The following is a 27018-nucleotide window of genomic DNA, read 5'->3' as shown; positions in this document are numbered from 1 at the left end:
TAACAGAGAAACCTTCCAGTCCTTTATAAAAATGCCAGTCTGCATCTACAAAAACATAGTGAAATGAAAGGTAACGTGAGAGGATGTGAGCCAGGCTTTTTAGTATCAATGTAAGAAAGCTGTTGCCTATACTCTGATCAGAGACTAGAAATGCGTCCCAAATGGCACCCTGTTCCCTATATAGTGCAACACTTTGACCTGAGCCCTGGTCACACTACCATCGCAGCATCACAGGACATCTGTGTCTAGTGGGAAATCACTCCTCTTACTACTTCTCCTCCTCCTTTTCCTCCCTCTCCCTCCTCCTCTCCTACCTCTCCCTCCTCCTCTCCTACCTCTCCCTCCTCCTCTCCTACCTCTCCTACCTCTCCCTCCTCCTCTCCTACCTCTCCCTCCTCCTCTTCTCTCTCTCCCTCCTCCTCTCCTACCTCTCCTACCTCTCCCTCCTCCTCTCCTACCTCTCCCTCCTCCTCTCCTACCTCTCCTACCTCTCCCTCCTCTTCTCCTACCTCTCCCTCCTCCTCTCCTACCTCTCCCTCCTCCTCTCCTCTCTCTCCCTCCTCCTTTCCTACCTCTCCCTCCTCCTCTCAAACCTCTCCTCCTCCTTTCCTACCTCTCCCTCCTCCTCTCCTACCTCTCCCTCCTCCTCTTCTCTCTCTCCCTCCTCCTTTCCTACCTCTCCCTCCTCCTCTCCTACCTCTCCTACCTCTCCCTCCTCCTCTCCTACCTCTCCCTCCTCCTCTCCTCTCTCTCCCTCCTCCTTTCCTACCTCTCCCTCCTCCTCTCCTACCTCTCCCTCCTCCTCTTTAAGTTCACCTCAGGGAACACCACACAAAACTGTATTGGTTCCTCTCAATGGCTGGTGCCTCAAAAGGCAATAGGATGGCTCACACCAAAAACATGAAGCATAGCAGGCATTAAAAGAGCAGGGTGCAGATCAGATGCAATCACTGCCATGCATAAAGGACCGCAGATGAGTGTAGCTCATTAGCTAACTGGCACTGTGCAATGCTGTACCAACAATCAACTCTCCCAGGTCTTCCTGCTGGAAACCGCAACACAAATGCTGCTGAAGTTAGCTGTTAATGGCCCTACTTGTAGAATGTGGTGAAGAATTTAGGCTGCGTCCATAGCTCGAGCGTGTGTGTATAGTTGTGACTTCTACCATCTTTCCTCCCATCTGTCTCTGGAAGACAACTGCTCATTCCCTCAGAGCAGCTGAGCTGACAGGGATGGTCACAACAGCACAGACCGGCTCACACATCATTAGGCATTAGATAGGCCACAAGGGCCACAACACAAGCTTCTTCAACCCATACTGCCCACTCAGACACACACTACCAAGGCTAACTATACGATGCGCTAAGGTTAGGATGTGACATACAGGTAATATTGCTTACTGCATAACCCTTTTTAAAAGCATGCGTTCTCTCCTTTTGTATCTACTCCATGGTGCACATTGACTCTTAGAAATAAGCTGTTGAAATAGTCTGTTGTTGTGAATTTGTTTGTGTAATACATCAGGAAAGTACCAACTGCTAACTGTTAAAAAGGCACGTTCTCTATTGACCACTGGAGACATTGCATTTGTCTGGAAACCGTCCACAAAACAATCTCCTTTCTCTCCCCTGTGCTTGGTCGTTGAGTGTTATTTAATTCCGTTTGGTTTATTGAGTTGCTTTTGTTACGGCTTCACAATCGAAGCTACATTTCATAGAATGTCCTAATGAATAGGCTTCTCAGAGCTCACTGAGTTCTGCATTGTCTGACCTCCATCGTTTGGCCCCAGCTGCTGTTCTGTGCTGCCGAGTTTGGAGCAATGTGACTCTGTGGAGGCCTTATACACGCATCCTCTATCAGCTTGTGTTTTCTCTCTTTCTCTCCCTCTCTTCCCTCTCTCTCTCTCTCTCTCTCTCTCTCTCTCTCTCTCTCTCCTTTCCCCTCCTCTCTCTCTCTCTCTCTCTCTCTCTCTCTCTCTCTCTCTCTCTCTCTCTCTCTCTCTCTCTCTCTCTCCTGGCTCTGTGTTCGTCTCTGTTGTAAGGGGAGAGGAGGGCAGTGAGAGGTGCTGGGCATGATCTGGGTTGAAACTGGTTTGATTCGCCTCAGTGGAATAGGGCAGCCAGGCTAAATCCCACTGTGGTATAATAGGGGTTATAATTAAACAACGGAGGCAGTTTACACCCTGGTCACCTGAATAACTCAGGATGGCAGGAGCGTCTCTGTGGAAACTGTAGAGGTGTTGGCATGTGGGGGTGGGGGTTGGTGAAATGGGTCGGTGAGTTAAGGGGGGGGGGGTTAAGAACAGGAGGGCACAGCTGCTGCTTCCATCTCTTTGCAGCTGCGGGTACCGACCTCACCATCCCACCCGTCTTCCCGCAACCCATCTTTGTCGTGCCACCTCACACACTCCACCAGTACTGTCAGTATTTTCCCCCTACCCCCTCTTTGTCTTTCTTTCTCTCTCTCTCTCTCTCTTCCCTCTCTTTCTCTCTCTCTGACAGACAGCTGACTCCCCCTGACTCCCCCTCTTCCAGAGGACTGATAAGCCTCCCCAGTTATTTATTCCTGACGGCTCAGTGAAATACGTGCCTGACCACAAACCGACCGACAGACCACCATGGACAGGCCACGGAGAAGAGCCTTGTTGTTCCAATGTCGCCACTGAGGGGACTGAAGTTTACAAACTAGACTGTTATCCATTAAGAGGACTGGGGTTTACAAACTAGACTCACTGAGACGGCTGGAGTGTCCCGACAACCAGCTACAAGATTGTTACTGGGAGGTTTTAGTCATCTCCAGTTGGTAGAGAGTTCACAGATCTGATCTGGTCATGGCAGGACTCATAGTGCTCTTTCGCTTCCTATACATGGGCATGCTGAGGGACAGGGGGAGACAGCAGCGGAGACCGCAGGGGAGACTGGCACTAACGGACCAAAGTCAAACTTCTGAAGAGAATGGTATGTCAAACCTAATACCCTGCGCTTTCATCTGCATTGCTATTTGGGGTTTTAGGCTGGGCTTCTGTATAAGCACTTTGTGACAACTGCTGATGTAAAAAGGCCTCCTGTGTGGTGCAGTGGTCTAAGGCACTGCATCTCAGTGCAAGTGGTGTCACTACAGTCCCTGGTTCAAATCCAGGCTGAATCACATCTGGCCCTGTTTGGGAGTGACATACAGTTGAATCACAACTGACCCAGCATCTGGATTTGGCTGGTGTAGGCCGCCATTGTAAATAAATAATTTGTTCTTAACTGACTTGCCTGGGTAAATATAAATAAATTTGATTGATTCTCCTACACTACCTGCCAAAAGTTTTAGAATACCCTCTCATTCAAGGGTTTTTCATTATTTTTACTATTTTCTACATTTTAGAATAATAGTGAAGACATCAAAAGTATGAAATAACACATATGGAATCATGTAGTTTTAAACAGATTCTTGAAATAACCACCCTTTGCCTTGATGACAGCGTTGCACACTCTAGGCATTCTATCATCCAGCTTCATGAGGTAGTCAACCTGGAATGCACTTCAATTAACAAATGTTTGCCTTAAAAGTTAATTTGTGGAATTTCTTTCCTTCTTAATGTATTTGAGCCAATCAGTTGTGTTGTGACAAGGTAGGGGTGGTATACAGAAGATAGCCCTATTTAGTAAAATACCAACTCTATATTATGGCAAGAACAGCTCAAATAAGCAAAGAGAAACAACAGTCTATCATTACTTTAAGACATGAAGGTCAGTCAATACGGAACATTTCAAGAACTTTGAAAGTTTCTTCAAGAGCAGTCGCCAAAAACATCAAGCGCTATGATGAAACTGGCTCTCATGAGAAAGGAAGGCCCAGAGTTACCTCTGCTGCAGAGGATAAGTTCATTAAAGTTACCAGCCTCAGAAATTGCAGTCCAAATAAATGCCTCACAGAGTTACAGACACATCTTAACATCAAATGTTTAGGGGAGACTGTGTGAATCAGGCCTTCATGGTCGAATTTCTGCAAAGAACCCACTACTAAAGGACACAAATAATAAGAAGAGACTTGCTTGGGCCAAGAAACACAAGCAATGGACATTCGGCTAGTGGAAATTGGTCCTTTGGTCTCAACCGCTGTGAGTGAACAGACAATCTCCACATGTGTATTTCCCACCATAAAGCATGGAAGAGGAGGTGACAGGATATTTTTGATTTTTTTACCTTTATTTAACTAGGCAAGTCAGTTAAGAACAAACTCTTATTTTCAATGACAGCGGGTTAACTGCCTGTTCAGGGGCAGAATGGCAGATTTGTACCTTGTCAGCTCAGGGATTTGAACTTGCAACCTTCCGGTTACTAGTCCAACGCTCTAACCACTAGGCTACCCTGCCGCCCATATGGGGGGTGCTTTGCTGGTGACACTGTCTGCAATTTATTTAGAATTCACACTTAACCAGCATGGCTACCACAGCATTCTGCAGCGATATGCTATCCCATCCGGTATAGGGTTTAGTGGGACTATCATTTGTTTTTAAACAGGACAATGACTCAACACACTTCCAGGCTGTGTAAGGGCTATTTGACCAAGAAGCAGAGTGATTGAGTGCTGCATCAGATGACCTGGCCTCCACAATCACCCGGCCTCAACCAAATTGAAATGGTTTGGGATGAGTCGGGCAGCAGAGTGAAGTAAAAGCAGCCAACAAGTGCTCAGAATATGTGGGAACTCCTTCAAGACGGTTGGAAAAGCATTCCAGGTGAAGCTGATTGAGAGAATGCCAATTAGTGTGCAAAGCTGTCATCAAAAAAAAGTGATATAAGTGATCTCCATTCTGAATGTTTTGTACTGTTCAATCCAACAAACAATTTCTGTATTTCCATACTGTGCCCCACAGAGCTGCATAATATGGGAAAACATCTTAGCCTAGTTAAATGGTTAACTGTTGGAATCATGGAAATATAATGATTCATCTAATTCTATAGTTGGAATATAGTGGGCAGCACCTTGAATACATTCTTTGATATGACAACGCAGGAATAAACCAGGGAGGAATTATCAACAGGGTAGGAACCAAAGTGTTGGTCAGTGTTTCCAGGGGACCCCAATTAGATGTTACATAATGTGTTTTCTTACCTCATGTAGCTTGCTAGCTAACATATTCATGCTTTGCATTTTCGTCTCTGATTTGGAAGATACCGTTGCACAAACAACATGCTTATCTAGGCCTACATCAGCACAAGTACCAGGCTGTATTAGCTACCAAAGTTTGCTCTGACTTAGTACATTTAGCAAGCTAGGTAGCCAGCTAACTAGTGATTAGCATTAGCAACTAAGAATATTTATTTTAGCTAGAGCTTGATAAGAAATGAAATACTAGCAGACAGCAAGATACACAAACTAATAGTGTAATTATAGAACGCTTGCAGAAAGCAGCATCATTGTCATCAACATATTTTTGCATCTGACCATGCAGACTACAGAATGAACAGCAAGAGCGTGCTGTGATGAGGCGTGTGGGAAGCAGCATTCAGCAGGAGGAGCGGGAGCGAGAGAGGACTCATGTAGCAAACTGAGTAAACCATAAAAAAGGACATTACATGCGCTGGAGTTGCGTATCACATTTAACTAAATAAACATTGAAAAGCCGTTATAGAAGATAAAGTTAAACCCAAACCGCTTCCTGTATCAATACCGGTATATAGTAAAATAAGGGATACCGCCCAGCCCTAGTTGTAAGTGGGATGTAAATGGTTGCATTTTGCTGTGTAGTGGACAGGGGTCCAGTAATTAGAGAGGAGATTAAAAGCAATCATCAATAAAGCCTATTCCACCGCAAATCCATGTACGACAACTGTTTGGTCCGGCTTAACTTTTTTCCATGGAGTCGAGAGTGAGGCAGACGGCCGGCGAGAACTGCTTAATTCAAAGCAACACTCCTCGGCAGTAAATCTTATTTGGGGGCAACGGGGGACAAGAAAGAAAAGCTCCAATTGGCCAAAAGACCTGGCATTGCCTTCGTAGTGAAGCTTGGTTCCCGGGAGGCCGAGAGGCAGGTTGTCCGATTTCCTCCTGACGTACGGGGCTGGCCTACCCAGACCTACAGGCACGGTCGGCTGCCCACCAATGATTTCTCTTTGACCTAGGATTTCACTTACTTCTTTTGTTAAATGGAGAAAGGTCAAGTCAGGAGTTAACAGAGGTACCTGTGATTATGGCGGTGTTGGATAACCACAGCTGGCAGTATGCACAGGCAGGGAGTACCCTCATCCAACTGTCAGGTAACATTACAGTGGTCATCTCAGATACTAGTATTCACCCTGTTGTTGCTCTCTGTGTCTGTCTTGGTGCATGATTAGGGAAGCAGGTTGATTCTCCTGTTTTGGTAACTACAATGTAATTTGTGTGAATGGTTTGTGTTTGTTTATTTCTGTACATTACTGTATTGCTAAGGTACATTAGTCTCTAGTTGTGTGGTTTGCTGTTCAGATTCCCTCTGCAGCATTAGGTGCTATCAGCTTTCAAAGAAGAGGAGAGGAGGGTAGAGTGTCCTTGGCTTATGAAGCTCTGTGGCTCCAGCCACCTAATCGACCAGAGCCCCTATGCTGTAGTTTCCTTATGTATTAGATATAGGCTATGTCTGTGTGCCAAATGGCACCCTATTCCCTATATAGTGAACTATTACCATGCCGGGCTCTGATCAAAACTAGTTCATTATATTGGGAATAGGGTGCCATTTAGGGCTCACTATATCTATCTGAAAACAGTGAATTGAACAATGACCATCAAGACTTTAATGTGGACTCTGGCTAAGCAAGTCCATACACTGACTCTCTTTTTGATCACAGAAGACACAGACCGGTGTGAGTAAAAATGGGGGGAATTGCTTGTTTACTCAGAAAAATCCCATTATGGTTTATTGTACAGCCTAGAGACTGTAACTGCATCCCAAATGGCACCCTATTCCCTACATAGTGCAGTACCTTTGACCAGAGCCCTGCATAGTGTACTGTTTTGGAATAGGAGGTGCCATTTGGGATGCACCTGTGACCAGTGGTGAGGTAATTCATGCAGAAGAATCTGTGGCACTCCTGGCTCCTTCCTCCGAGGGGACAGGAGAAAATGAAGGCCATTTGTCATGAAGATAGGTGAGAGAGAGCTACGGAATGAGATCAGGATCTACTTTAAATCTCCACCATCTCAACCTGTCAGTTCTTCTTCCGCTTCTCATTAGAGCCTTGGGCTGCATCCCAAATGGCACCCTATTCCCTATGGGCCCTGCTCAAAAGTAGTGTACTTTATAGGGAATAGGGTGCAATTTGGGACAGTACCCTGGTCTCCTGTCTGTCCCATATCACCTTGGCCTGTCTCTGTCTCATCATAACACTCCTCTGAGAGGGCTTGTTGTCAGGTGGAGGTGGGATACTAGAGAAGATGGGTGAACAGAAGTAAGGTATAATCTAGTATTGGCCTTTCCCTATATAGAATGGAGAACGGACACATGCAACATTCTGCGTTCTGTACAGGCCAAGTGTTAGCCTGTAGACTAAATCAAATAAAATGTATTTATAAAGCCCTTCTTACATCAGCTGATATCTCAAAGTGCTGTACATAAACCCAGCCTAAAACCCCAAACAGCAAGCAATGCAGGTGTAGAAGCACGGTGGCTAGATAAAACTCCCTAGAAAGGCCAGAACCTAGGAAGAAACCTAGAGAGGAACCAGGCTATGAGGGGTGACCAGTCCTCTTCTGGCTGTGACTATAGCTTATAGAGACTATAGCTTAGTGTTCACTATAACACATTGTCTTTGGATTGCGCTTGTGATTTGTGAACCAGGCTCATAGAAGAGATATAGAGGGATGGATCAAAGGGTGAACACACAACATAGAGAGGGTTGCCCATGGAGAGGCCAATGGTAAAGTTAACAATACCCCAGGCGATAGAGGGAGAGGATGCAGTAAAATAAACAAAGTGAGTATTGGAAGTGTCTGTGTAAGAGAGGGATCAGTCGACAGATGGCCACAACGCTACATTTTAAAGCAGGTAGGGAGAAAAGAGTGATTTCACTAGTTTATAGACTTTTTGGGGTTATGCATGGAAAACTACATTAACATACTGATTTCAATTATATTTGATATGGCAGAGTGGTGTTTTAATACAAAACGGTAAGAACACAGCTGTGAATATCTATACGTAGTACAACACAGTATTGAAGAAGTCTAGCCTAGTGTTTTTCATTTAGTAACATTGTTTTAAAGAAGCTACAACAGCACAATGAAAGAGATTGTGACATTGTTGAACTGGGAAAGGCTGGGTCTCTTCTAACTGACTGTGAAGGTCGTACAGCTCTTTAATTGTTTGTGGTCTCATCGCTCCGCCTGGTACTAATGGAACATGAGACTGTTGTTATTATAGTGTAGGTTGTCACACTGGAGAGATGGAAAAACAACATATCAACAGCACCATGTAATTGTTCTTTAATCGTCTATGACGGGTCCAACACTATTCAGAAAGCACAGCATAGACACCTGGATTTAAGATTTTATCAGTTTATATACATCAGGTTTCACCATAAATGCAAACCCTGCCCAGTGCCCACCCAGCGTGTTTGGCAAGCTCAATCAAGTGCACCTAAAATATAATATAAAATGAATTAAATAAAATATTCAACCCAGGTCTGCTGTGTAATAACGGCAGAACCTGATCAGAAAACAGCATTGACACATTCTGTTGCGTTGAGAGACCTGGTCACTCAGGACTGTGTCCTGTTTCTGTTCTGCCTTCTGGTTATTTAGGGTCTCAAAAACTGGCAAAAGAAAGTGGCACATCATTACCTCAGAGGAAATGCTATACTTAAACCCCCAGAAAAAGGGTGTTGGTGCTGCGCAGAGCAGAGCCAGACCAAAGCACACAGCATACAGCATTTCCCTCCCCATCCAAATGAGATTAGAGGGGGTGAGGCCTCTGTGACTGGACCTGCAGGGTGAGAGAAACACTCACACTTCCTCTGGATTTGAAGCGCTCCAGAGTCAAGCTGAGATGAGCGCACGACACAACTGTGAAGAATGGCTCCCATCACAGCCCTAGCCATGGCTTTCTTTGCATCCTAAATTGCAGCCTATTTCTTATACAGTGCACTCGTTTACATGGCTCTGGTCAACAATGTGCACTATGTAGGGAATAGGGTGCCATTTGGGAAACAAACAAGCTCTATATCCTGGTTTTGTGGCTGTGGCCAGCAACACTGGGTCTGATTTGCCCCATCAGAAATCAACCCCATACATTTGTACCAGGGCTTGGATTACTTGTCCTGTGCTTGGCTTTTTCAAGCTACTTACTTACTTAAACCCTTTTGCTACTTGTAGCAGCATAGGTCATCCACAAAGGTCGTCCACAAAAAGTCCTAATCGGGGCCGAACACTATGATGAACACGACTGACTGGGGAGGGTGAGGACTTGTGTACTAACACACTGGTGTGGAGGTCAGTCTTCTGAGAGGCTAAAAGCCTCTGGCTGAAATGGCACCCTATTCCCTATATAGTGCACTGCAAGGGCCCTGGTCAAAGTAGTGCACTATGAAGGAGATAGGTTGCCATTAGGGGACAGACCATGTGAAGCAGCTGGTCTTGCTGTCTGTCTGTGGTCCTTGTAAGTAAAGTGCTGTTAAACGGACTGAAGAGGGGATTGACATACTTTCCTTACACCCTGCCTGGTAACTGGTGAGAGAGAGAGGTTACTGTGAGGCTACAGGCTTTAGACTAGAGAGAGCTGCTGGCCTGGCTCTACGTTTGCTTCGGTATAGCAGACCAGGCACAGCACAGGGCAACTTCCCGTTCTGAGGGTCAAAGGTAGTGCATTATGAAGGGAATGGGTTGCCATTTGGAAGGCAGACATGGACAATTTAGTGTAGTAGCATACGCAGTGCTGTGGGTCCAAAACCTCTCTAAATTCATATTTTATTTATGCATGTTTTCTCAAAGAGCTGGAGTGGTGGAGTTTATTTCCTGTTCAATCTACTGTTGTTCCATTTGTCCATACACCCGGTCATGCTGTTGGTGTGAGAGTTCTACTTTTTCAATTTCTCCAAGAGCTCCCAAAGTGATATATATCCACATAATAAAACAGATATAGAGGAACTTGTAGACAGGATGCCGAGGTATTGGTGGAGTGTGTCTGTATTCTGCACAGGGCTGTTTTCATCAGACTGTGTGGCTATAACGATGTTTGATTTATTCATTCAGTAAATCTGTCGGCAGTGGCACTCCTTCTGCTCCCTCATAATTTACATTGTAATTCCACCTACGGGAGGGAGGGAGCACTGTTTTTTTACATGACAATGTACCCAGAATCCGCTAGCATATTTTTCCGGCTTGTGCAATACTTCCACTGCTGCGATGTGGGGGTGGGTGGAATAAACCCTAGCTGAGACAAAGGAAGGAACGTATACCCTTCAAACCATGACTCAAGTCACGATTTACCTGCCTCACATGACGCTTAGTGACTCAAGTGAACATTGTGTGTGCATTGTGATACATCATCTATTGTAAGGCAACACATCGACAGCTTCAAATGCTGCACCGCCTCCCTGTCATCACCATCATGGTTCTGTTGAGCCATTTATTTCCTGCCAATGAATGGTTGATGTCAGTATGATGCAGCAGCCGCCATCTCCTGAAGAAGATCAGGCTCCACGAAGAAGTCATATGATTAAGTTGTTCTTGACATTGTTTGAATAGAATATTTCTGATCTGATTGCATCACCGCCTGTTATGGCAACTGCTTGGCATCTGACTGCGCTACAGAGGGTAGTATATAGACTTGTTATTGTTATTTCATTGTGTTACTTTTTATTATTTTTTACTTTAGTTTATTTGGTAAATATTTTCTTAACTCTTTCTTGAACTGCATTGTTGGTTAAGGGCTTGTAAGTAAGCATTTCACGGTAAGGTCTACACTTGTTGTATTCGGCGCATGTGACAAATAAAGTTTGATTTGATAGCACAAGCAGTGTTTCCTTCTCTCCAGCGAGGCTCTACAGTAGTAGGACTATATTATAGAAAGCCGTTTCTATGCTGTTTGTTTTCAAAGGGCACCCGACAGCACGCTGAGTGAGTAGAATGGATTACCCTCATTATTAATGCATTATCAAGGATGAGTGATTGACAACCTTCATTTCATGCTTGGCAGACTTATAAATGAAGGCTGTGTGGGGCTGCCTGGGTTATAATGATTGTTCACCAATTACTGTATGGAGGGATATTGCAGTAAAGGCGCTGGGATATTGGTGTTTGTACTCATGTAAAACAGGCTGAACATGTAGGCCTAGCAGTGAAAATTCTATATGAGCTCATATGCTTCAATTGCTTGGCCTAATTTGATGATTCTACATGTTCTGGTTCAGAAGTTACTTATTGCACCACACTGCGTGCAGAGCACTGTGTGTGTGTGTGTGTGTGTGTGTGCGTGTGCGTGTGTGTGTGTGTGAACCTGGGGATGCCAGCGAGGTAGGCTTTGAGTCTGCGGAGGGCCTCTGTTCATATTCACGGTTACTTCTGGCCACCTGGATAACACAGGAACCAGCATGAGAAACACACTACAACCACTAACAAGGTGTGTCTGGCCTGCCTTCTAGCCCTCCAGACAGAGCATTGTCTTATACTGAAAACATAGTGGAACTCTGCCTCTCCCTGCTGACCCTGATCTGTACTTCTAGGTGTGTGTGTGTGTGTGTGTGTGTGTGTGTGTGTGTGTGTGTGTGTGTGTGTTTGACCCTTCTCGGTGCCTCTAGCAGTGCAGTGGAGATCAGTGTTGGATGTGGGCCATTATCAGGCTGTTACATAAAAACACCAGACGGCGATACCGATACCGATTATTGGAGGACCAAAGAAGCCAATACCGATTAATCGGATGATTTTTATTTATTTATTTGACAATATTATTGTTGTATTGTTGTAATGACAATTACAACAATACTGAACGAACACTTATTTTAATGTAATATAATACATCAATAAAATCAATTTAGCCTCAAGTAAATAATGAAACATGTTCAATTTGGTTTAAATAATGCAAAAACAAAGTGTTGGAGAAGAAAGTAAAAGTGCAATATGTGCCATGTAAAAAAGCTAACATTTCAGATCCTTGCTCAGAACATGAGAACATATGAAAGCTGGTGGTTCCTTTTAACATGAGACTTCAATATTCCAAGGTAAGAGGTTTTAGGTTGTAGTTATTATAGGAATTATAGGACTATTTCCCTCTATACCATTTGTATTTCATTAACCTTTGACTATTGGCTGTTCTTATAGGCACTTTAGTATTGCCAGTGTAACAGTATAGGTTCTGTCCCTCTCCTCGCTCCTCCCTGGGCTCTAACCAGCAACATAAAGACAACAGCCACCATCGAAGCAGCGTTACCCATGCAGAGCAAGGGGAACAACTACTCGAAGGCTCAGAGCGAGTAACGTTTGAAACGCTATTAGTGCGCGCTAACTAGCTAACCATTTCACTTCGGTTACACCAGCCTCATCTCGGGATTTGATAGGCTTGAAGTCATAAACAGCGCAATGCTTGACGCACAACGAAGAGCTGCTGGCAAAATGCACAAAAGGGCTGTTTGAATGAATGTTTACGCGCCTGCTTCTGCCTACCACCGCTCAGTCAGATACTTAGATACTTGTATGCTTGTATGCACAGTCAGATTATATGCAACGCAGGACACGCTAGATAATATCTAGTAATATCATCAACCATGTGGAGTTAACTAGTGATTATGATTGATTGTTTTTTATAAGATACGTTTAATGCTAGCTAGCAACTTACCTTGGCTTACTGCATTTGCGTAACAGGCAGTCTCCTTGTGGAGTGCAACGAGAGAGACGCAGGTCGTTATTGCCTGCGTTGGACTAGTTAACTGTAAGGTTGCAAGATTGGATCCCCCGAGCTGACAAGGTGAAAATCTGTCCTTCTGCCCCTGAACGAGGCAGTTAACCCACCGTCCCTAGGCCGTCATTGAAAATAAGAATGTGTTCTTAACTGACTTGCCTAGTTAAATAAGGGTATAAAAAAAATCAGTGCCCAAAAATACCGATTACCGATTGTTATGAAAACTCGAAATCGGCCCTAATTAATCGGCCATTCCGATTAATCGGCCGACCTCTAATTTAAACTGACTGAATGGCTACTGGTGGAATCATCTTATCATCCTATTACCTTGGTCTAATCTACGCATTTCGTCTGTGACAAACGTTTTTAGCCTCTCCGAATAAAATCATATTTTTATCAGCAGCAACAAACTAGTAGAATCATCATTAACACTTTATTTTACTGATGGTGAAAGCTACAAACCTACTTTCCTGGTAATCTATTTATGATATTTCCTGGTAATCTATTTATGATATTTCCTGGTAGTCTATTTATGATATTTCCTGGTAATCTATTTATGATATTTCCTGGTAGTCTATTTATGATATTTCCTGGTAATCTATTTATGATTTTTCCTGGTAGTCTATTGATGATATTTCCTGGTAATCTATTTATGATATTTCCTGGTAGTCTATTGATGATATTTCCTGGTAATCTATTTATGATTTTTTCCTGGTAGTCTATTGATGATATTTCCTGGTAATCTATTTATGATTTTTCCTGGTAGTCTATTTATGATATTTCCTGATAATCTATTTATTATATTTCCTGGTAATCTATTTATGATATTTCCTGGTAATCTATTTAGGATATTTCCTGGAAGTCTATTGACGATATTTCCTGGTAGTCTATTTATGATATTTCCTGGTAATCTATTGATGATATTTCCTGGTAATCTATTGATGATATTTCCTGGTAATCTATTGATGATATTTCCTGGTAATCTATTTATGATATTTCCTGGTAATCTATTGAGGATATTTCCTGGTAATCTATTTATGATATTTCCTGGTAGTCTATTGATGATATTTCCTGGTAGTCTATTTATGATATTTCCTGGTAATCTATTGATGATATTTCCTGGTAATCTATTGATGATATTATTATTACTCTGGATACTATCAGGTACTTACAGTAGGCCTGTGTTAGGATGGAGGACCCAGCAGTCTATCTTGTTGGTGTGGAGCAGCAACCGTTACAACAGTTACAACAGAGTCAGTAGATCAGGTGTAGTTGGTTGTATACTCTTGATATACTTCTAGATAGCACCTTTTTTTCTAAGAATGTAGCCTAGGCCTACAGTGGAGGTGACAGAGAGGACTGGATCCAGTGTGATATTGACAAAATATACAACAGACAGATGAGGAAAATGGTAACACTGGTTAGGGGAAAATATGTAACTTCATTAATACATAACGAATTTGGCCAATAGCAATAGATTAAATCAACTCATTAGCCCACAAAGGCAAATGTGCCTCAAACACAGGGCAAACGCCCAGAAACGAACGCATCTGAGTATAAACTGCAGTACTCAGTACTACATGTTACTTCAAGAACAGGTCTTACAGAATGATGAGATTGGCATCCTAAAAGGACCTTCCCTTGGCCTCACCTGGCATTAACCATTCCCGTTTAAACAGGTACATTTTCTCTCCAGCGAGGCACAGAATAAAATTGTATGAAGCCGATTCTATGTTTTCAAAGGGCACACGGCAGCACACTGAGTGATTATTAATACAATATCAAGGTAGAGTGATTGACAAACTTTATTTCATACTCTTTTCTGTCCGTCTCTGGCAACTGTTTTAACCTCATCTCAGAATGAACTAATACTTTTAATCGGCAATCACAACTATTGAGTCTGCCATCTTTTTTGATAGGATGCTATTAATCATATCATGCAATGCCTTGTGAAAATCGGATTTTGTGTTACAGTCAAATGAATAATCCATTTTGGATAATTCCAACAACAACAAATCCATTGAGCTGTGACAAAGTGGGTTGGGGACAGGGGACTGCAGTTTGAGACTACGAGGAGTGATTTGATATGGTAATATGACCATGAATGCATCCAAAATGCGTCCCTATCCCCTATTTATTGCACTACTTTTGACCAGACCCCATGTAGAATAGTGTGCCATTTGGGACATTAACCAGTTCTCCTCATGGGGTGGAACAGTGAGTGGGAAATATATTACGTTGCAGGAGATAAAGCCTAGCTACTGCCTATTAGCATGTCCATAAAATATTCAGAGTGAGAGCATAGGCCTCGGAGCTTCCTTTCCTTTCCCTGCACTACACACACACACACACACACACACACACACACACACACACACACACACACACACACACACACACACACACACACACACACACACACACACACACACACACACACACACACACACACACACACAGTATTAACTCTGAAAGTTGGATAATGAAAACCAGCTTGTTGACTCTCCTCCGTGTCACATTCTATTGGAGTCCAGCGTGAACGAGGCAACCCTCCCCAGACTACCACCTGTGTATCGTTGTGTGTTTTCAAATTCGACTCCTCCCCAACTGTGATTTCCCTCTCTGCTTTATTTGAAATAGACCCCTCTCTCTCTCCCTCCCTCGCTCTCTCTCTTTCCCTCTCTTGCTCGCGCTCTCTTTCTCTCTCACTCGCTCTTTCTCTCTCCCTCTCTCTGTCTCTGTTTCTTTTTCCTCTCTCCCGTTTAGTAGTTAAGGAAACTGCAGCTCTACCAGGTCTAACACAGTAAGCTGCAGCTCTACCAGGTCTAACACAGTAAACTGCTTCTCTACCAGGTCTAACACAGTAAACTGCTGCTCTACCAGGTCTAACACAGTAAGCTGCAGCCCTACCAGGTATAACACAGTAAGCTGCTTCTCTACCAGGTCTAACACAGTAAGCTGCTTCTCTACCAGGTCTAACACAGTAAACTGCTGCTCTACCAGGTCTAACACAGTAAGCTGCAGCCCTACCAGGTCTAACACAGTAAGCTGCTTCTCTACCAGGTCTAACACAGTTAGCTGCTTCTCTACCCGGTCTAACACAGTAAACTGCTGCTCTACCAGGTCTAACACAGTAAGCTGCAGCCCTACCAGGTCTAACACAGTAAGCTACTTCTCTACCAGGTCTAACACAGTTAGCTGCTTCTCTACCAGGTCTAACACAGTAAACTGCTGCTCTACCAGGTCTAACACAGTAAACTGCAGCCCTACCAGGTTTAACACAGTAAGCTGCTTCTCTACCAGGTCTAACACAGTAAACTGCTGCTCTACCAGGTCCAACACAGTAGGCTGCAGCCCTACCAGGTCTAACACAGTAAGCTGCTTCTCTACCAGGTCTAACACAGTAAACTGCTGCTCTACCAGGTCTAACACAGTAAACTGCAGCTCTACCAGGTCTAACACGGTAAGCTGCAGCCCTACCAGGTCTAACACAGTAAGCTGCAGCCCTACCAGGTCTAACACAGTAAGCTGCTTCTCTACCAGGTCTAACACAGTAAACTGCTGCTCTACCAGGTCTAACACAGTAAGCTGCAGCCCTACCAGGTCTAACACAGTAAGCTACGTCTCTACCAGGTCTAACACAGTAAGCTGCAACCCTACCAGGTCTAACACAGTAAGCTACTTCTCTACCAGGTCTAACACAGTAAACTGCAGCCCTACCAGGTCTAACACAGTAAGCTGCAGCCATACCAGGTCTAACAAAGTAAGCTGCTTCTCTACCAGGTCTAACACAGTAAACTGCAGCTCTACCAGGTCTAACACAGTAAGCTGCAGCCCTACCAGGTCTAACACAGTAAGCTGCAGCCCTACCAGGTCTAACACAGTAAGCTGCTTCTCTACCAGGTCTAACACAGTAAACTGCTGCTCTACCAGGTCTAACACAGTAAGCTGCAGCCCTACCAGGTCTAACACAGTAAGCTGCTTCTCTACCAGGTCTAACACAGTTAGCTGCTTCTCTACCCGGTCTAACACAGTAAACTGCTGCTCTACCAGGTCTAACACAGTAAGCTGCAGCCCTACCAGGTCTAACACAGTAAGCTACTTCTCTACCAGGTCTAACACAGTTAGCTGCTTCTCTACCAGGTCTAACACAGTAAACTGCAGCCCTACCAGGTCTAACAAAGTAAGCTGCTTCTCTACCAGGTCTAACACAGTAAGCTGCTTCTCTACCAGGTCTAACACAGTAAGCTGCAGCCCTACCAGGTCTAACACAGTAAGCTGCTTCTCTACCAGGTCTAACACAGTAAGCTGCTTCTCTACCAGGTCTAACACAGTAAACTGCAGCCCTACCAGGTCTAACACAGTAAGCTGCAGCCCTACCAGGTCTAACACAGTAAGCTGCTTCTCTACCAGGTCTAACACAGTAAGCTGCAGCTCTAGTCAGTGCAGTAGACATTAACCTACTCGTACTACACTGTATGACTACAGAATCTACTCAGGTCTTATCTACAGGCTGTGCTACGATGCTATGACACAATGTAAAGGTGTGTGTGTGTGGTCGTACATACACGTGTGTGTGTGTGGGGGGGGGGGGCTCTCTATATTGAGTGTAAGCCACCTGGTGAGTAGGTGAGGATATGAGTTAAGACCAGAGTACAGCGCTATAGCTATGATGCTATCTATCTAGTCACTACTGTGTCTCTTTGACTGCTTGGTTGTACAATAAGGATTTAACCTTATTTAACTTCTATGATCTATTTTTGTTCTTAGTAGTGGTTGTCACCATTCTAAACTCTTATTAGGCCTTCTCAAGAGTTCAACCTCTGACTGGTACACTCTGACTGGTACACTCTGTGGCTCTGAACCTTTTCAGTCCTAACCCAGGTCGTGTATTAGTAGTGATGAGAACATGACTGATTGACTGGCATCATGTTATCAAGTGAACTTCAGTACAGAACTGAACCTTGATGGTCTGATTTACTGTTCTGACTGACTGCATTTCCCTGTTTATTTCAGGGTTTCATCGAAATGAGGAGATGAAGGCCATAGACGTTCTGCCCATCCTTAAAGAAAAGGTTGCCTTCATATCAGGTGAGGAACATGATGTCTCTGATCCATGGTGTTTACCATTCTTTATGGTCTGTAGAATGTCATGGGAACACACACACACACGCACACACACACACACACACACACACACACACACACACACACACACACACACACACACACACACACACACACACACACACACACACACACACACACACACACACACACACACACACACACACGGCCTTACATGATTCACTGCAGCTCTGCATTTACTACAGAGCACTGGGAATAGGCAGCACATTATGGTGGGAACAACAGCCTACAACACAACACATGGAAACATCAAGCAGGCAAGGCTTCCTCTGCAGGGAGTTGTAGCTTCAGCTAAGCTGTGAGTGGAGCTGTCTGTGTGAACCGTGCCATGACCCTGACCTGCTGTGACTTACTGCTGACATGACTTAGTCATGTCAAGACTCATAACTTCTATGGTCTATTTTTGTTCTTATTAGTGGTTGTTCTTATTAGTGGTGGCAAGCAGTCTTGCCTCCAACTAAAAGCTATAAAGTATTTTTATTTGAATTGTATTTTAATTTCACCTTTATTTAACCAGGTAGGCTATTTGAGAACAAGTTCTCATTTACAACTGCGACCTGGCCAAGATAAAGCAAAGCAGTGCGACCCAAACAACAACACAGAGTTACATATGGGATAAACAAACGTACAGTCAATAACACAATAGAAAAAGTCTATATACAATGTGTGCAAATGAGATAAGATAAGGGAGGTAAGGCAATAAATAGGCCATAGTGACGAAATATTTACAATTTAGCAATTAAACACTGGAGAGATAGATATGCAGAAGATGAATGTGCAAGTAGAAATACTGGGGTGCAAAGGAGCAAAAAAAATACATTAAAAAAAATACCAGTATGGGGATGAGGTAGTTGGATGGGTTATTTACAGATCAGTCTATCCAGCTTCCGTGATTTTTGCAATATGTATGCTGTTAACCGCTATAAATATGATGAGTGATTTTACCTCAAAGTACTCCTATTATTGTAAAATAGTCATGCATTCTTCAGTTGCCGGTATTACGATAAGAGTCCATTATACTGTAAAAGGTGAGGACAACTAGCAGGATTTGTAAATCCCTGTTTAGTGGTTATCTGTTGTTGTGTGTTTCTCATGGTCCTGGTTCATGTGTTCCCCAGGTGGCCGAGATAAACGTGGGGGTCCTGTCCTCACCTTCCCAGCCAGGAGTAACCATGACAGAATACGAACAGAGGACCTCCGCAGACTCATAGCCTACCTCGCTGGGATCCCCAGGTACTGTTTCTTATACATACATGATAACTGAACACACTGTTGAACCCAGCCCGGCCTCCTTTCCCTGCACCACACACACACACACACACACACAAACACACACACACACACACACACACACACACACACACACACACACACACACACACACACACACACACACACACACACACACACACACACACACACACACACACGCACAGTATTAACTCTGAAAGTTGGATAATGAAAACCAGCTTGTTGACTCTCCTCTGTGTCACATTCTATTGGAGTCCAGCGTGAACGAGGCAACCCTCCTCAGACTACCACCTGTGTATCGTTGTGTGTTTTCAAATTCAACTACTCCCCAACTGTGATTTCCCTCTCTGCTTTATTTGAAATAGACTCTTCCCTTTAAGCAGCCACCTCTCTGTGCAGCTTTAGAGGGAATATTATACTCCAGCCCTCAGCCTGGTGCAGTACCGTTACCACTGACTGTTGATATAGTTTACTCAGTATACAGTATGTGTGTGTTTCTGTATGCGCGTGCATGGGTCTGTCTGTATGCGTGTGTGTGTGTGTGCGCGTGCGTGCATGTTTGTAGTGAAGTGCAGTGCAGTCCAGGGCTGTATGTAGGTTAGACTCCCCCTGGGCCTCTCTCTGTAGGGGCTGATGACGCCAGTCAGGCAGAGCAGAGCAGAGGAGAGCACAGCGGAGTGGGTCACTTACTAATAACTAACTGCAGATAGATATTCTCAGGCCATCTCCTTTTTGCTCTCTCTCTCTGTGCTGTTTAGCTGCAGGCAAGCTTCTCCTCTTCTCTGTCTGTTTTCAGTGGTATTGGATACTAGCCTAGAGGCTAGTGGATAGGAAAACAGTGTAGGGGATCTGGTGCGGGCGGCATCCGGAGAGAAGGGGCGTTGGTCTGGAATAGGACGTGGGAGGCGTGGGCGGTTGGCTTGCAGAGTTGCTAGTGGAACGTTACCTCGGCAAGACTGTCTGTGCTGTCCACTCAGCGGGAGGGCAGTTTTACGCTCTCTTTTATACACAGAAACAAACTCTCTCTCTCACTTTGTATTTGGCTCTCTCTCCGGTTCACTCGTTCTCTCCCACTGTTTTCTTATTGTTTCTCTCTGGGAGACGGCTGGGCTGGTCTTTTCAGAGAGTGAAGTCATAGTGATTTAGTTCAGAGCACAGGGCCTCCTTCTGCGCTGTGAGACACTCAGGTTAAGCCTTAAACACTGGGGATATCCTTTTATGGTGCTTTTGCAGCGGGACACTTTTGGTAAGCGAGTCATTGAACATCTCAACGGTTACATTTGGCACCTGGTGAAAGAAATTTTCACCACCCATTTCATTTTCATTTGAATATTCGCCATAGTTTTTTTGTCATGGAAGTAAACAAAATATTTGAGTGGTGATTTGTGAATTTCATGGCTACTTGTGGTTGTTGTCTTGGTTTGTCTCAGTGAGGAGGTGAGCAGACATGGCTTCACGGTCATCGTTGACATGCGAGGCTCTAAGTGGGACAGCATCAAACCTCTGCTGAAGATCCTGCAGGAATCCTTCCCTTCCTGCATCCACGTCGCCCTCATCATCAAACCAGACAACTTCTGGCAGAAACAGAGGACCAATTTTGGGAGCTCCAAGTTTGAATTTGAGGTAGGTCCACCCTGCATTGTCTCTTGTGATGGACCTTCATACAGAATCATTTGAGCAAGCAAGCTAGCTAGCGCGAGGTTGCCTTATGGGTTCTGAGAATGGTACTATAGCAATATGACTCAACCGCTTTGAATCGATCCTCAGATGTGGATCTTTTCCCAAAAGTGTCTGAGGAGATTGTATGTCTTAATCATCTTTAGGCTATACTGAGAATATGTTTGTAGTCTCTGGAGTTGTAAGGCATGAGGAAATTAGTTTGCAATGTGAATGTTTTTCTTCAAATGAATTGATTGCCTTCAAATTGAATTAAAGTTGTGTATAAGTGTTCCAAGATGTCGTTATGAGCCCTAGGAAGTGTTGTGTGGAATTGGAAAGGGACATTTAAAGCTGTGACAGAGAGAGAGTCCCGTGTGGGTAGGAAGCTGGAGCTGTTCAATTTAGTTCTGACCTATTTAGAGTGGAACAAGGATATATGGGCCACAGAGAGAGCAGAGGCTCAGTGAAGAGGGCAGTCTGGCGAGGGACATCCAGATTGGCGTTAATCTGAGCCCACTGCTAAAGAATACACAACATACACATGCATGGGCTTTAATGGGCTGTGGACACTGCATGTGTTGATGTTATCTCATAGGGATTGGATGTGTTATGACTGGTAACATGGCTGCAGCTATAATTCCTGGAATTGTTTTTGCCCACCTTTTCAAGTGAACATTGGACGTAATAGATCTGTTGTTGACCACTCCTCATAATCCACGTTTAATTAGGTTGGTTATGGAATTTGGACTCGCAGTGATATTCAGTTGGTTGAGTAACATGATAGTCATTAATAATAATATCTGCATCTCGGGCGTCTCATGCATCAGGGTGTACTTTCAGTGCGTCGCTCCCGTAGAATAAGAATGACGTGTCATCAGTGTCATAAAAGGACTTTCTACTTCTCGGATCTCCTTCCATACCTTCCTCACAGACTGCTGTTTATATTAGTGTCTGAACCCTCCCTCTTCCTCACAGACTGCTGTTTATATTAGTGTCTGAACCCTCCTTCCTCACAGACTGCTGTTTATATTAGTGTCTGAACCCTCCTTCCTCACAGACTGCTGTTTATATTAGTGTCTGAACCCTCCTTCCTCACAGACTGCTGTTTATATTAGTGTGTGAACCCTCCCTCTTCCTCACAGGCTGCTGTTTATATTATTGTCTGAACCCTCCCTCTTCCTCACAGACTGCTGTTTATATTATTGTCTGAACCCTCCCTCTTCCTCACAGACTGCTGTTTATATTAGTGTCTGAACCCTCCCTCTTCCTCACAGACTGCTGTTTATATTAGTGTGTGAACCCTCCCTCTTCCTCACAGACTGCTGTTTATATTAGTGTCTGAACCCTCCCTCTTCCTCACAGACTGCTGTTTATATTAGTGTCTGAACCCTCCCTCTTCCTCACAGACTGCTGTTTATATTAGTGTCTGAACCCTCCCTCTTCCTCACAGACTGCTGTTTATATTAGAGTCTGAACCCTCCCTCTTCCTCACAGGCTGCTGTTTATATTAATGTCTGAACCCTCCCTCTTCCTCACAGACTGCTGTTTATATTAGTGTCTGAATCCTCCCTCTTCCTCACAGACTGCTGTTTATATTAGTGTCTGAACCCTCCCTCTTCCTCACAGACTGCTGTTTAAATTAGTGTCTGAACCCTCCCTCTTCCTCACAGACTGCTGTTTATATTAGTGTCTGAACCCTCCCTCTTCCTCACAGACTGCTGTTTATATTAGTGTCTGAACCCTCCCTCTTCCTCACAGACTGCTGTTTATATTAGTGTCTGAACCCTCCCTCTTCCTCACAGACTGCTGTTTATATTAGTGTCTGAATCCTCCCTCTTCCTCACAGACTGCTGTTTATATTAGTGTCTGAACCCTCCCTCTTCCTCACAGGCTGCTGTTTATATTAGTGTCTGAACCCTCTCTCTTCCTCACAGACTGCTGTTTAAATTAGTGTCTGAATCCTCCCCCCCTCTTCCTCACAGACTGCTGTTTATATTAGTGTCTGAACCCTCCCTCTTCCTCACAGACTGCTGTATATATTAACCCTCCCTCTTCCTCCAGACGGTCATGGTGTCTCTCGAGGGCCTGACCAAGGTGGTGGACCCCTCCCAGCTGACGTCAGACTTTGAGGGCAGCCTGGAGTACGACCACGACGAGTGGATCGATGTGCGCGTGGCCTTCGAGGACTTCGCCGGCGATGCCGCCCGGGCTTTGACACGGCTGGAGGAGCTGCAGGAGACCCTGGCGCAGCGCGACCTTCCGCGCGACCTGGAGGGGGCACGGCGCCTTATGGAGGAACATGCCTCGCTCAAGAAGAGGGCCACCAAGGCCTCGGTGGAGGAGTTGGACACCCAGGGACGCAGGCTGCTTCAGAGGCTTCAGCAGGGTAGTGTCACCCCTGGAGGCTACACTAACCGCGGCGGCGGGGGAACGGATGCTAATGATGGGCTCACAGGCCACCCAGATGCCCACAACTTGGTGCCCAAAGTGAGTGCTCTGCTGGACAAGTTGCATGGCACACGCCAGCACCTGCAGCAGCTGTGGCACATGCGCAAGCTGAAACTGGACCAGTGCTTCCAGCTGCGGCTGTTTGAGCAGGATGCAGAGAAGGTATGTTATCAACTAACTACACACTACTTTCACTTTTGTGTTAATAGAACAAGGCCTGTTTCTTTTCAAATGAATCCCATTTTAGTCCATATCTCTCATCCTAGCATTCATAACTAGCAAGAAAGCATCCCAAGCTCACCAGTGAAGTCTGGATTTGCACTGAGAATATTACTTCATAGCAAACAGAATGGGATAGATATCTGCAGGAGTAATGATGCTTGTTTGCAGTATACTGTAATGGCCCATAGCCTGTCAGTGTGCATAGACCCAGCTACAGTTATATGGATGTCATGCAGCTCTCAGCCAGATGGTGATGTGACGCCTCCCTGCTGTGGAAACAAACATGTTTGTCAGTTAGTCAGAGCAAAGCTTTAATTACATCTCCCCACCACCACCTCCTCTTCCTCCTCCTCTTCCTACACCACCACCTCATCCTCTTTCTCCTCCTCTTCCTCCCCAGGCATGTCATTATTGTCCCCGGTTATTGAAGCATGTCTCAGAGGTCAAGTTGAAATGGTAGCTGTCACACTGAGGTTTCTTGTCATGCTGGCTAAAGGTCCCTCCAGGGTGATACCAACCTCGACCAGCTGTCTGGCGTTCCCAGTGGCAACATCACGAGTCTAGGCAGTATGACAACATGACACCAGTGTCAGGCTGACACACAGTTCAATACAGTGGAGTGGAGTCATTCCATCTGCCTTCCTGAGAGTCCAAACATCCGTGTCATCAGCCTTTAGCCCCTCCCCCTCCCCCTCTCTCTGTCTCTGTCTCTCTCTCACCCCTCCAGAGCTGTAAGATACAGTACCTGCTTATAGAGATCTTCTTCTGTGTGCGTGTTTGTGTGCCCATGGCTGTGTGTGTGTCTCGCCGCCCACAGATGTTTGACTGGATCATGCACAACAAGGGCCTGTTCCTGACCAGCTATACAGAGATAGGAGGGAACCACCAGCATGCCGGGGAGCTGCAGACCCAGCACAACCACTTTGCCATGAACTGTATGGTAAGAATACACTCTTCTAAATTATTGATTGAATCAGTGGTGTAACCCAATGATCATAAACTATTGTACCTCTCATCTTTGTGTTAAAATACGTTGAAGCTTATTGATAGTCATTTATAGTGTATTTATAGTCAACTATAAATCTATAGCTTAATTATAGTCACCCCCCCCCCCTCTTAAAAGGGCCACATAATGTTAGGTTAAACTTAACAGTCCTCCCAGTACCTACCACATGCAGTGTGAGGTTGAGACAAGCCGTCCATCTCCTGCCTGGGTGTGTGTGTGTCTGTGTGTGTGTGTGTGTGTGTGTGTGTGTGTGTGTGTGTGTGTGTGTGTGTGTGTGTGTGTGTGTGTGTGTGTGTGTGTGTGTGTGTGTGTGTGTGTGTGTGTCTGTACATGTGTGTGTCTGTACATGTGTGTGTCTGTACATGTGTGTGTCTGTACATGTGTGTGCGTGTCTGTCTGTACATGTGTGTGCGTGTGTCTGTCTGTCTGTGTGTGTGTGTGTGTGTGTGTGTGTGTGTGTGTGTGTGTGTGTGTGTGTGTGTGTGTGTGTGTGTGTGTGTGTGTGTGTGTGTGTGTGTGTCTGTCTGTACATGTGTGTGCGTGTCTGTCTGTACATGTGTGTGCGTGTGTGTGTCTGTCTGTCTGTACATGTGTGTGTGTGTGTCTGTATGTCTGTCTGTACATGTGTGAGTCTGTCTGTCTGTCTGTCTGTCTGTCTGTCTGTCTATACATGTGTGTGTGTGTCTGTCTGTCTGTCTGTCTGTCTGTCTGTCTGTCTGTACATGTGTGTGTGTGTCTGTCTGTCTGTCTGTCTGTCTGTCTGTCTGTCTGTCTGTCTGTCTGTACGCGTGTGTGTGTCTGTCTGTCTGTCTGTCTGTCTGTCTGTCTGTCTGTCTGTACGTGTGTGTCTGTCTGTCTCTCTGTCTGTCTGTCTGTCTGTCTGTCTGTCTGTCTGTCTGTCTGTCTGTACGTGTGTGTGTCTGTCTGTCTGTCTGTCTGTCTGTCTGTCTGTACGTGTGTGTGTCTGTCTGTCTGTCTGTACGTGTGTGTTTGTCTGTCTCTCTGTCTGTCTCTCTGTCTGTCTGTCTGTCTGTCTGTCTGTCTGTCTGTCTGTCTGTCTGTACATGTGTGTGTGTGTGTGTCTGTCTGTCTGTCTGTCTGTCTGTCTGTACATGTGTGTGTGTGTGTGTCTGTCTGTCTGTCTGTCTGTACATGTGTGTGTGTCTGTCTGTCTGTCTGTACATGTGTGTGTGTGTGCTAACTGTCCTGACCCTCCCTGGATGCCTGCAGGGTTAAAGGCCCTAGCTGTGTTCTGTAGGGGAAGATGATAAATCACTTGGTCTCTCTTCCCTCTCTCCCTCTCTCTCTCCACTCGTCCTTGCCTACTCCTGTACCTTGCCCTGGCTGTCAGTAGTCAGTACAGGGCCCTAGTTCCGGACCCCATCTACTCTCTGTTGCTCATGGGGCCAACCACGGAAAAATAAGGGCATGAATTGAAGCCCTAACTTTTTGTTTTACTGTATTTTTGGGATCCTCTAGATTTTCTTGAGCGGATGTTCTTGGGGCCTGAACATAAATACAAATAATTTCTAGACTACAAATTGACCGCAAGAAGCCCAAACAGATATCATTTTTGACTAAAACATAAAAATGTCAAACCTTGCTTACATTTGTAAATGATCACATCTCTCTATTATGCGTGGAAACTCTTGGGAACAGATTTCCTAAATTACAGTCACTTGGAACAGATTTCCTGGTGTTTTTACAGTTTTTTATGTTTAGCAATGAATTCAGCCCTCAAAGTGCCAGTTGGGGAACCTATCTCTAGATTGTATGGTGGTCTAATACTGTAAAGTACACTTACACTAAGTACACTTACACTAAGTACACTTACACTGTATGACATTGTTTCCTTGGACATATTCCTCTATACTAGGGGTTCCCGACCTTTTTCACTCGCACCCCCTGTGCGCTCAACACATCTATTTCTATGCTGGAGTGAATTTTGCAGATTTAAAGCAAATTGTCTTGCAATTCTACATTTTGCCATGTCTAATGTGTATTCATGTGATATTTGAGTGACAAAAAAATTACAACAATATCTATGGGTTGAAAAAAAACGAAATTCTAAAAACGTTGTCATGGGCTAGTTGATCTGGACATTTCTGGCGAGTTGTAAACATCTCTAAGGTCTGCAATGACTGACAAGTAGAGCTGATGATGCACTACCCAATTTCCAAATGGCACCTTGTGCATTCTACTATTACAACTTTCAAGTGTAACTTTAAATCCGGACTGAGTTCGTATTTGTACTTTGTATTTATTTTCTCTGCTGACCCCTCACCCAACAGTTTGGGAACCACTTCTCTATACAATTAAATGTTATCCTCTTATCATTTAGTATGATCTTGCTTGTAGAGGTTTTTCGAGTTATTTTGTGCTGAGCCAGCCTAGCTTGTTTTGAGAAGCGGACAGACAGACAGGCCCC

The 27018-nt window shown here is 44.6% G+C and overlaps 1 protein-coding gene across 3 annotated transcripts in view; it reads left to right on the top strand.

Moving 5' to 3' along the window:
• The window catches only part of LOC135520360 (triple functional domain protein-like), a 132479-nt gene that overhangs the window by 33679 nt on the left and 71782 nt on the right, over nt 1-27018 (top strand). For 2 of the 3 annotated variants that reach the window (XM_064945849.1, XM_064945851.1), the window contains exons 3-7: nt 17873-17947; nt 19123-19237; nt 20686-20878; nt 22976-23524; nt 24402-24524. In XM_064945849.1, the coding sequence (XP_064801921.1) occupies nt 17873-17947; nt 19123-19237; nt 20686-20878; nt 22976-23524; nt 24402-24524 (1055 nt within the window). Of the gene's footprint in view, nt 1-17872; nt 17948-19122; nt 19238-20247; nt 20502-20685; nt 20879-22975; nt 23525-24401; nt 24525-27018 lie in introns of those variants that run through there. The other variant, XM_064945850.1, reaches the window with a different exon arrangement.

The sequence above is a fragment of the Oncorhynchus masou genome, chromosome 29, assembly GCF_036934945.1.
Source record: "Oncorhynchus masou masou isolate Uvic2021 chromosome 29, UVic_Omas_1.1, whole genome shotgun sequence".
In the NCBI taxonomy this organism is placed as follows: Eukaryota; Metazoa; Chordata; class Actinopteri; order Salmoniformes; family Salmonidae; genus Oncorhynchus; species Oncorhynchus masou.
Note: the sequence above shows the minus strand (reverse complement) of the source record. Positions and strands in the feature narration are given on the sequence as shown.